General features: G+C 41.2%; 2 protein-coding genes across 2 annotated transcripts; one reads left to right on the top strand and one right to left on the bottom strand.

Moving 5' to 3' along the window:
* Positions 1-2728: 2728 nt before the first annotated feature.
* On the bottom strand, positions 2729-9475 carry stbd1 (starch binding domain 1). The gene is made up of 3 exons (XM_041059481.1): positions 9166-9475; positions 7432-7835; positions 2729-7046 (listed from the first exon to the last, which is right to left on the bottom strand). Exons 1-3 carry the CDS (start codon positions 9473-9475, stop codon positions 4350-4352), a joined length of 3411 nt encoding a protein of 1136 aa, XP_040915415.1. The 3' UTR covers positions 2729-4349.
* An 879-nt stretch (positions 9476-10354) lies between these two features.
* On the top strand, positions 10355-11093 carry LOC121195600 (heat shock protein 30-like). The gene has a single exon (XM_041059174.1). It carries the CDS (start codon positions 10417-10419, stop codon positions 11059-11061), a length of 645 nt encoding a protein of 214 aa, XP_040915108.1. The 5' UTR covers positions 10355-10416; the 3' UTR covers positions 11062-11093.
* The last annotated feature ends 634 nt before the right edge of the window (positions 11094-11727 follow it).

Below are 11727 nucleotides of genomic sequence, written 5' to 3' on the forward strand. Positions count from 1 at the left end.
TAATAATAAAACCAAGCTAATATAGCTTCTTTGCCATCCAGTTTAACCCTAGCCCACTGCTCCTCCCCTTATGGCCATGCAGCACAGTCAGCAAGCTCCACAGTGAAGGTCACTGCATGATCCCACAGTATGGAACAGGAATGAGGACTGGCATGCTGTATAAATAGCCTGCCTGTGTGGCACACCCTAACCGCAATCATTGCATAGTATACCGACACTGTTACCATGAACTTCCTCGGGATTTCATGAAACAACGTAAGATTGTGTTTCAGATTAACAACCAAAGTCCATTATAACTGAAAAAGATCAACTACAAGGAGCAGTGAAAAAAGAACAACTGTTAAATCCTTTATGCTAAAACACACTTATACATTTATTGTGCCAAGAACAAACAGCAGTTTGATTCAGAATGAATGTTTTTTTTTTTCTGCTCATATAAGACACAGAAACTAGAATGAATCAGGGACAAAGAAAGGAGAAGATGGTTGGGACTAAAAGCACAGTGAGTGACGTGCTTTAAGCATTGTGGCAAAGACACACGAAAGCAAATATGAATAGACACATGCCTACACCGTCTGATATCATCATACAGTCCTCTTAGGTCAAAGTTCAGCAGTAGCCTGGTTTGACACTGTCAGCCTCTGTAAGAGGAGACAGCAGACTGAACTTCAAGAGAAAGAGAATTTCACACTTGGCCGTCCAGCTTGGACTGAGGATCACGGGTGTGTTTCAATTTACCAGGCAACGGTCTTCTGCTCTGTGGAGCAAGAGTCTGAACACATTTTCAAACGAAACAAACAGGTGTAATAAGCATTTTCACAGTAATAGAGCGCATTTCTGAAGAAAACACCAAGCTCCAGATAAAACTACTTAGTTGCCCTCTGGATAGCTCTTCATGGTTTACTCTCTGGCTTTTTGTCTATTGCTGCCATCCTGTCACATCAAAAATTTCCCCACGACTAGCATTTTGATCCATGACAAGGGATCTTGAAATTTAATGATCATATTTTCAATTAACTCTGGAACATTAACAGTGTCTGTGGATGACTCCATTTTTTTTAGTTTGCTCAAATTCTACAATTAAAGACAAATTAATCAAAATCGAATGGGCAGATTGTTCTGAAATGAGCACGCTCTGTCTCTCCAGAGGATAAAACCAAACAGCGGAACAGTGTGTAGAAATTCTCTATAAGCCCTGTAAAGCTGAGTGGAGCCAATGATCTGACCCCAACTGCAAGTAACCACACCCACATTTACTACCAATAGCACATGATTAGCTGTCACAGATCATTTTAGGGTGTTGATGGGAAGGCTTTGTTCACTCCAAACAAGCAGTGTTTGTGAAGAGCCAGACAGAGGGCTGTTTCCAAATTAGACCATGGACTCAGTGTTAAGACTTTTGCCTTAACAGAGATCAAACTTTGCCCCAACTGTGGCTTAACTGTTTAGATGTTCGACAAATGGTGTGTATATGTGTGTGAGATAGAGAGTGACATACAAAGAAAGAAAGAGAGATAGATGTGTAAGTGGAATGTAAGTGGTGTCAGTTGTAAGCCTTGTGTCTAAATAAAGGATTACCTTCAACCTTAGAAAGTGCACACACTCCCAGCTTCCACATTAGCAGTGCAGGAGTGAGGGAGAGTGCTGCATTTACACTCCGCAAAACCAACACGCATGACGCAGAAGGTTATGTGAGTTAGTCAGTTAGTTAGTTAGTGTGCTTTCAGAGTAAACAGAGCCTCTACATAACATCATGTTTTGTTATATTTGGCTCTCTGCACTTGGGCAAACAAGCAAAAGATCCCTGAACTTGCGTTTTGAAACAGAAAAGACACTAGAAATCACGTGCCTTACAGATGGGGCCGAGTTCTACTGACCCCATTTAAAGTGGGTCAGATGAGTCCCCCCAAAGGACTTGTTTGGCTAAGAGGTGCATGGAGTTAATCCTCCAAAGGTTCAGGGTTCAATATCCAAGGGGAGGCTCCTGCAAGTATTAGTCACTTTGGATGGAGGGGTCTCCCAAATATGGAGCAGGGATCACATTTCACAGACAGTCACATTAACATGTAGATGGCACACAGCGGCTGGTCAACATGGGAAACTTCTTAGTAGTACTATTAAGCTGGCAAAATGTGTGTGTCTTTTATTACTTTTAAAAAATTTGATCTACATTTTTTTTATTTATAGATCGTTGTTGCTGTGGTGTTCACCTGTTTTATTCTTCTAAATCCTTCTTGCTCATTCACATTAAATAATTTATTTGTGTTTGTTGATTGTTGTCCTTTGCAAGTCATTACTGTGCATGACTTGAACTCTTCTATTCACTGAACTGCCAGTGAACCATTAACATCTAATTTACAGATGAAAACAAATCCCTCTTTCTTTCTATAGCGCATCTTCCCTCCCTCTTTCAGTACTGCTTATGTTTGGTTTTATCCTCTGATGGTTAAAATTGGATTTGTGCATGAACACTATTCACAGCAGAGTCACCTTCAGCACTGAGCTGAGTGGAGCTGACAAGCTGGCATGAAAATATGCCTGTTAATGACGCTTTCGCCTGCATGAGCCACCTCTGAGCCAGCTGGCCTCAAAACAAGGTCTTGGTTTCTGGTTTGAATTGCAGAACTTTTTAGATAAAATTTCTAAACGAAGAAGATCTACATATCAGCTTAAAAAGCTTTTTTTAAATATTTTTTTTCAGTGCATTACCTCACAAGACTGAGTCTGTCAGTGTTAAGTTTATTTGTTTGTTGCAACAGCAGTAAATGATTCACAGAAATTTAGACAGCAACAGCACATTTGCACATGCTCGCGCTTGGTTGAAAAATTATAAAATCTGCCATATTGAGTTGTGAATCTATTCATTTTCAAAAATAATGAGTAAAGCAATGGAGTTCAACCCCTCTTATCCAAACATGTTGCACATATTAAATAATATCTTTAGAATTTAAACATATATTTATGTATGTTACACTTCTTTCAGTGACCAGTAACCTGTATAGGAAACACATTCCCAACTATGATGGACTTGGAAGATTTATTTATTTGGTAACCAACTCCATCTTCATGACATTCAAGAACAATATTATCTTCAGATTATTGCATATTAAGATACTCGGACATGATCTGAGATATTGAGGCTATAGTTTACACTGATAAAGAACTTAAACTGACAGTATAAGTTTGAGAAATAATGAACGGACTGTAATTAATTCAGTAAAAGTTGTAGTGAAACAAAGAAAATAGTGGCTGTCATAGACTCACTTTTCGATGCATTGCGACACATTAATAGAAAAACCATTTTTAAAAGGCACAGTCAAAGAACAACAATGGGACAATCTCGCATGCACAGAGTCCCACAGGATAAAAGCAGCATCAAAGTTACAACTATATCACAGTTTAGTGGTAAACACATTAGAATACCTGGTGTAACACCAGCAATACAGTATACAGAACAATTATTGCTTTGATTATTGCTGTAGTAAAAGTGAACTATGTGCATTTAGTATCATAGATTGCTGGGGAGTATTCAAGCAGCATATGGACAGTATAATAAAGTTTCCATTTATACAAATTAACACTTGCATTAGATCACCCACCTTTTAAAGAGGTGCAATTTGCATAATCAAAGATATTGCCCCAGAAAAAAAAGACATTTATGCAATGCGTCTGTCTTTTGATGGCAATTTTTTTCAGTTCACTGAAAGATCTGCTTAATCTCTGGTTATTAGAGGGCAATCCTCTCAGGAACTTTCCATTTAGATTACTGACTGACTGATTTATCTCAATAATCATGGAAAGTTGCAGGTTGAAAAACATCAGGCATCCAAGTTAAAACTGGGCGAAATATGGTTCAAATTTTACATGTCTATAGCTGTTGTTTCAGCAAACTCTTTCAGTGTGAAACTAGCTATGTACACTGGACGGTAGCAAAAATTTATTTCAGTACTGATTAAAGTACATTTATTTATTTTTGAGGGATTTGGGAAAAAGAAAAAAAAATCTCACATTTCAGAGGCTGGAAATACATTTTTGGCCTTTTTGCAAAAAATAATTTAATGATTAATCAATTATTAGAGTTGATGTTAATTAATTTTCTGTTGTAATACTAAAAAAACCCAAACTTAGCCCAGTTTTAACATAGACCTGCAGACATCTTTTAATGTATTGATATAGTACATCATATTTTACTATATCATATTTAACTCTACTGCATCATCATTCGAGTCTTGTGATGGGATGTACAGTTTAAATTTGCACTTTATCTGGTCCAGTATTCAGTACCAAAGCTTACTATACATGTCACTCTCATTCTTCCTCTCACCTCCGCAGCTCCTCTCAAACTCCCCTTACAAGAATCCCCACCATTTGTGCACAATCAGGTCATCTCCAAAGCCTGTATCAAGGAGTCGGTTGCCACATTCCTCCCAGCGACACACCTCACCTTTATCCACCACCACAAACTTCCACTCCACATGGCTCTCTGCGGGCAGGCTGACCACCGTGGCCCAGTGCCCATCCTTGGTCCTCTCTAGCGGGATGAATTCCTTCCAATTCCCCAGCTCCTGCTGGTTCCCTGTGACAGCTACCGTCTGGTATGGTGAGTGGGTGAGATAGTGGATGCGGAAGGTCACATTGACGTTCTGGGACATGGGTTGGACAGCCGCAACCTTTTTGTTATTCTCAGCGTTTTCGTCAACAAGGGAGAGAGTGCTGGTTTGTTTGACTTCAGTGGAAGGTGTGGTATCTGTATTTATACAGGTGGCATCTGTGAGAGGAGAGATGTGCTGGCGCTCTTCAGTGGGAAGCTGCTCGGGTTTTGTGTGGTCTTGGGCCAGAGATGGGACAGAAATGTTCATCCAGGGAAGGACTTGGTAGTTACTATCCGTGATCCATTCGTTATTGTCCATTGTCGCCTCCATGATACTGATTTCAGTCCTTTCAAAGTCATCTTCTTTCGCCTTCTCTTCTTCTGTTTCCACTTTCTTTGCAACACTTGCTTTTTCCTTGTACACCTTTATCTCTGCAACCTCAACAACATCTTTCACATCTGTTTGCTTTTTCAGCTCATCAGTTAAGCTCACTGGACTTGCTGCAATCTGTGCCATAAACTGCTCCATTGCTCTGTGGTAACTGTCCTCAATCTCATGGCCAAACATGTCCTCATTGGCTGCAAATGACTCATACTTGGCCCCATCTGTGTGCTCACTGTGGGGTTGCTGGGAGAGAAGTGATGGGTAAGCCCCAAACACCCTACCTGCTGTGTTTTGATTGATGACAGGTATAGCTACATCATCAGCAAAGAGGCTGATTTGAGCCTCTGTCCTTTCTTCATACCGTGGATCACTATCTGTGAGAGGAGGCCCCCTATTTTCAACGGTCATGCCAAACTCATTACCAGCATCATGCAAATCAGGGCTGATCGTCATGCTCGAAATCCCGCTCTCTTCTCCAGCACCAGGAGATGACATGCTGTCCTTGTCAATATCCCTCAGGCCACTTTGCTCAAAAGATGTTAAGTGAATTTGACACATCGGAGGGTTAAGGTCCTCAGTCATGACAGGAGCAGCCCCAGTGGTAAATTCAGAAAAATCGTCATCATTTCGCATTTGGTCACTCAGTTGGTCTTGGGAGAAAGACAACATGTCTGGACGAGATATTGCTTCAGACATTACAGGTGTAGTGATGCTAGCATTATCACAAACAGCTGCATCTGAAGCAGAAATAACCCCCGTTACCTCAAAAGTTTCACTGATTTCCACATGGTCACGTATTTTGCTTTCACAGGTGGATGGCAAGTGAGAACAAGACATTTCTGCTCCTGTTACAGAAGCAGTTCCATTTTCAATAGTATCAGGAACAGCATCAGCACTAGCTTTGTCCAAAGCTTCATTGTTTATCGTTTGTTGGTCTTTGTTGCAAGACAGCACATGAGGATGAGATATTTCTTCATCCATTCTAGGGGCAATAATGTTCTGAGCATCACATGTAATCATATCAGGAGCAGCAGCAACACCAGCCTTATTATCAACATCAACACTTCCATCTACCAACACAACAACTGCACTAGTTTCGTTCTTATTGCACTGATTTTCTTCCTCGAGAGATGGCAAGTGGGAGCCGAGAATAGTAAGACCTGTGTCTTTTTCCAAAGGTGCGGCGATTTGTTCATCTTTCACTTCACTTTGTGGCTGTTTACCATAAAATGACAAGTCAGCGAAATCTTCAATGCCTGAGATTTGAGTGTTTGCATCAGCTGTGACACCGGACAGATCGTCATTTACAGGCTCGTTCAAACAATGCAGATTAGGGCCGAGTTCCACACTTGAGCTGATACATTCCTCACCACATGCAACAGTATCATCACTAGTCAGCACTTCCTCTTTCGCTTGATCAGCCACAGTGGGAAGAACACCGTCCTCCTGATAGCATGGAAGACCATTTTCTTCTTTTTGTTCAGTCTGAAGTTGTTGCTTGTCAGACTGTGGTGGGTGGGTATCGAATTTTGCAGCCGTAAGAACGTGGTCTTCATCTATAATTTCTTTGACCACGTCATCATCCATATCACTATCCTGAACTGTTGACTTCACCTTGCCTGTCGCGTAATCACACTGTTCCTGCTGTGAAGGTTGCAGGTTTGGTTCTTGTTCAGATGTTGAGGACCAGGTCTCATCTTGTTGAAGAATTAGCTGTTGGTCTACACACTCTTCTTCTGCCTCTTCACACTCATTTTTCTCTTCTTCTTCTGGAGAGAGGTTATTGCTGGGGTAATTACTGTAGTCAGTACTATCTGGATGGTGATTCTCTTCCTTAAACTCCTCATCTTTGCCATTACTGATGCAAGTGGCAGGTGCATCTTTATGGATTGTCTCTGGTGTGGTTTTGTTAACTTGTCGTCTGTCATCATTTTCACTCATAAGAGAGATCTGGTCGGAGCACACTTGAGGGTTTGAAGCAGACTGAAAGTTCTCTTTCTCTTGTCTGGTATTCTCATCTAAAACATCCTTTTCTACGATCACATCTCCCTGATCTTCTGCTTTAAACACCTGAAAAGACACATGAAAAGAAAGTTAATATAATTAAAAAATATAAAGTACACAAAGTTTGTACTTGACAAAATGGCTGTGGTTGATCTCCCAGCCTGCGCTAGCCTGAAACTCCAGTAAGAATGAGATCTGAGAGAAATGGATATGTAGGTGAGAGAGAAATATCCCCACTGGTTTGGTGCTCCAAATCGTTAAAGAAATAGTTCAGTCAAATTGGGAAATACACTGAGTGTTAGATGGGATCTTATTGCTAACTTTTATTGCTAACTTTGTCCATCTGATATTTGGCATAAAGCTACAGATATTAAATGTAATTTATTGTTAATATACAGACCAACTGTAACTTTAATTTCTCTATAGCTTGATCTATAACATGGCTGCTTACCTTCTCCTCCTCCTCCTTGTGGCTCTGATCATTAATCAGCTCAGGCTCCTTCAAGCAGCTATCGTTACCACTGACCTCTTCTATCACATCCTTAACGGTGTCATCTGTCACACCAAGGTGGCAATCACCAGCACGCTCCACCTCCTTTCCAGCAACGGTGTAAGAATCAGATTGCAGGTTGTGACTGGCCTCCTCTGTATACCTCTCTGCTGCTTTGTAAGAGTCCTGCTCATCTGTCATGTCCTCTGTGTTATCTGAAGTGGTGTGTTTGTTTGGAGGAGAAAAAGATGGAAGTTTCTTCTCAGCAGCAGCAGCAGCAGTGGCACGGCGATGCCTGATTTTTAGATCTGTTTGAAGTAGATCAGCATCCTCCTTCATATCTGATAAACCTTCATCGCTCGCATCTATAAAAGAAAAATGTTCCCAAAAAAAATTCACACTATAAAGTAATATTCTTCACAATATAATACTGTGAGTTTTCTGTTTGATTATTTTCTTGGTTGTATTCCTTTTAATTTATTGTTAGCTTACCTACAGACATTCAATTAAAATTCAAAATTAATATTTGATAGGAAGATTCACTGGTTTACAAAGAACAGACACAAAAACCAGGTAACATTTTTTTCAAGGCTTTATCTTATCTATTTTCACACCTTTGCAAAACAACAGAACAGCAGAAGATTTGATCACAGGAAAAGTCATCAGTACAGTCTGTGCTGTGATTTGCTGGTTGTATGCCTCCTCCATTTAAAGCCTTATTTGACCTGGCCACCATCTCCCTAGCGTGTCTTTATCATTCAGTTTTATCTCACTGCGTCTACAGCTGAATCTAAATGATGTCAATGTTGCCACATGCCAAAGTTAAAAATGTATATTATGTTTTCAATATAAAGGGAAAGTTCTGCATTCAAAATTTTACTTATGTAGTTTTTTATGAATGGGAAACTGTATTTAGAGTACCACAGTATTTACACAGTACAGGAAAAATATCCCCTGTGGGGGTTTTATGTAATTACAAATGGTATATTACTTTATTATAGATACATTAATAGTTGAGCAGCACTTTTACTGTAGTTGGAAAGTTTGACCTGACCCAATTTTAACTCTTGCTATTACATGCTATTGGGTAGTTTGATTTATAACACTGTATTTCATGAGCTCATCCTATGTTTAGTTTGTAAAATCTTAATTTGGAGAGGAGCCAGAGGAGGAACTCCAACCGTCAGATAAATTAACTTAAAGTAAAAAAGGACATTAATGTGTGGGAGTAGAATATGGGAATGCTCAAGAGAAGAAGACTTATGTACAGGCATGTAATTAAAAGTTATCCCATCACTATCAACATTTTCCAACAACATTTTAGTACTATGGTAATCTCTATTCTTTAAAATGCCTATTTGGATTAGAATGAGGTCAGCTTTTGCTAACGGCCCAGAGTTAATAATGGCTTTACAGCACGTTATGATAGTCTATTCATATCTTCAACAGTATCACAGTATCCAGCCTAAATATTAATACTAACATTATTTCCAGTATCCTGTAATTCATGTGGTCTTTATGATATAGTATTTCCTACAGGGATATCATATTTTTGTGATCTTCCTCTGCACTTAACTGGGGTTCTCTGTATTCACATTAGATTAAGGCAAATACCCATAGGTTAATATTACTATAATGACTTGTGAATTCCCACACCTGTAACCCGAAGCAGCCTTCAGCTCGTGAAAACGTTACCTGTTGACTCCACGGAGCTGTGCGATTCCTCCGGGCTGCTGGGCTCCGGTCCCGGTAGGGTCACCGATGCGTCTCTCTTCGCTCCGGGGCTTTTGCTGTCACTGTCGGCGGAAACAGCGGCGGAGGCAGCGGCTGTGGCCTTCCTCCGCTTTCCCTTCACGGTCCGGTAGATGATGAAACCCGCTAGCACTGATACCATCGCTATTACAGCCAGAGCCACGGCGGGTCCGTGCCGTCCGATCATGCAGAAGAGCGAAGCCAGATCCATGCGTCTCTCCAGAGCCACGGTGTTGCTATTTTTCAGCGACATTGTAATATGTTGTATAAATAACAAAGCCTCTCTGTAATATCTGTTTATAAGTGCGCAAGAAGGCCTGACTGATGCGACTGAGGCTGCTGCAGGCTGCCGCTGCTGTGGACTCCTCCACGCTGTGAAGTGTAGTGACCTCCTGTTGTTGCTGCAGAGCTGGAAACGGCTGCAGGTGCGAGCTGCTCATTGGCTGACTGGATCACGGGGGACTCAACATTCATTCATAAAAAAAGGGAAGGGAGGTTAGTTTTTGCAGGCTATTTCACACAGACGTTCATGGCGCAGCTATTGGTAATGGATCAGGTATCAAGGATCCACATCCACATCAAACCAGTGAAACCCAGTCTGATAGAATTCAGTCCCAAAAGAAACTCCGGCTTGATGGGATTTGTCCCAAGATGGATGTTTATAACCTCAGCTTGTGTTCCTATAGATGAGATCTGTTTCAATTATTGAGGGGGGTGACGGTATAGTGGTTGGTAAGCCTGCTCTGGTTACTCAAATGTTTTCTGTCTTTACCCACAGAGATGACTGCATGTTTGTGGGTTCTAGTGCAGGTAAAACATATTGATTATGAATAAAAACACAAAATGTTTTACATGATATTGGTGTAAATAATCCTTGAGGAGTGATAGAACACACAAGGATCACTTGCACATTCAGAGAACTGTATTCTCCCGTAGCTCCAACCTCCGATGTGATAAAGCCTCATGAAAAAACAGGAATGATCCAGTGAAGTCCACAGTCCTGAGTCAGCCCTGAGTAACAGCTCCACCCAGTGGAGAGCTGTGGTAATGACAGGAAAGTTCCTGAAGACTCTGGACCTCCTCCAGTTAGAGTATAAAAGCTGGGACAGTCCCACTGCTGAGACACACAGAAGAGAACAGACACTTGAACAGCGTTTCATCTCACAAGAAGAGGACACTAAACACACACTGAAGATGCTGTGCTCTCATGGATTCCAGTCTGCCCTCAGTTCATTCATGGACTTCTACGGTCCTGTCCGCAGTCTGTGGCCAGAGGTCAAACCTCTGCTCTACCAGCAGGATCTGCTGCACAGAAACCTGCAGGAGCTGTGCAGCAGTCTGGAGCTGATGGACAAACTTCAACACAAGATCCCGGAAGAGACGGAGCCTTTCCAAAGCAGTGTGGCCGTGCAGCCAGTTTCCTACCAGCTGGACAAAGAGGGACAGCACTTTGGCCTGACTCTGGACACTCAAGGCTTTTCCCCAGAGGAGCTGTCTGTCAGGCAGGTGGGCAGGAAGCTGAGAGTCAGTGGCAAGACAGAGAAGAAGCAGGAGGACGGGAAAGGCTCCTACTCTTACAGACTGCAGGAGTTCAGACAGGAGTTTGATCTGCCTGAAGGACTGAACCCTGAAGCCGTCACCTGCTGCCTGGCTCCAGACGGGAAGCTCCACATCCAGGCAGCCAAAGGTCCATGTGCTGAGGAGGCTGAGAGAGAGCTGACTATCAAGAGGAGCCTGGAGGAGAAAACACAGCAGAGTGTGTGTTCACACACAGAAGGCAGCAGCAGCAGCACAGAGACACACAACAGCACACAGGACAAACCTGAACACATGGACTGATCACAGTGTTGCTGTGTGATTTTACAGGAAGAGTTTTTGTACAAGTGTTAAATGATGATGATGATGATGTCTGCTTTTGTAGCCTGTTTTTATGATTGAAGAAGATAAATAAATTTTCACAACTTAACCATAGTTTCTAGTGTTTTTATGACAAGTTTCAGAAAATATTATAATAACATAGCAAACATGTTTCTAAATGAAAAATGTTTAAACCTTTAATCCATCACTCAAAAAAAGTTTCCTTTATTCTTATTTGAAACTGATTTTAGTATCGGTGTGGTTATACTATTTTATCTTCTCAAAATTAGAGGCATTGAAACCAGAAAATTTTCACGACATCATGACATTAGTTATGAGCATTGTTTTTGAGAGAAACTTTTCATTCACAATCAAATGGAAATAAAAGAGACATTTTGAAATTTTCTTTTTCTTGTCATTTACCTAAAGTGGATTTTGAACTTTGAATGAAAAAAACACAAGCATTGAGGAGATCGAACAAAGAGTGCAGTAGCCAACGAACGTCCACTAGATGTCGCATGTAGCATGTAGCATAGTCAGTATACCTCTGTGATGAGTGAGCGTCTTTTCCTGGGGCAGCTACTTTATGATTACTGTGAGAAGCCTCAAAGCATGGGTAAACAAAAGTCTTGCTCTCTTTGATGATGA

Source organism: Toxotes jaculatrix, chromosome 16 (assembly GCF_017976425.1).
Source record: "Toxotes jaculatrix isolate fToxJac2 chromosome 16, fToxJac2.pri, whole genome shotgun sequence".
NCBI classification, from domain to species: domain Eukaryota; kingdom Metazoa; phylum Chordata; class Actinopteri; family Toxotidae; genus Toxotes; species Toxotes jaculatrix.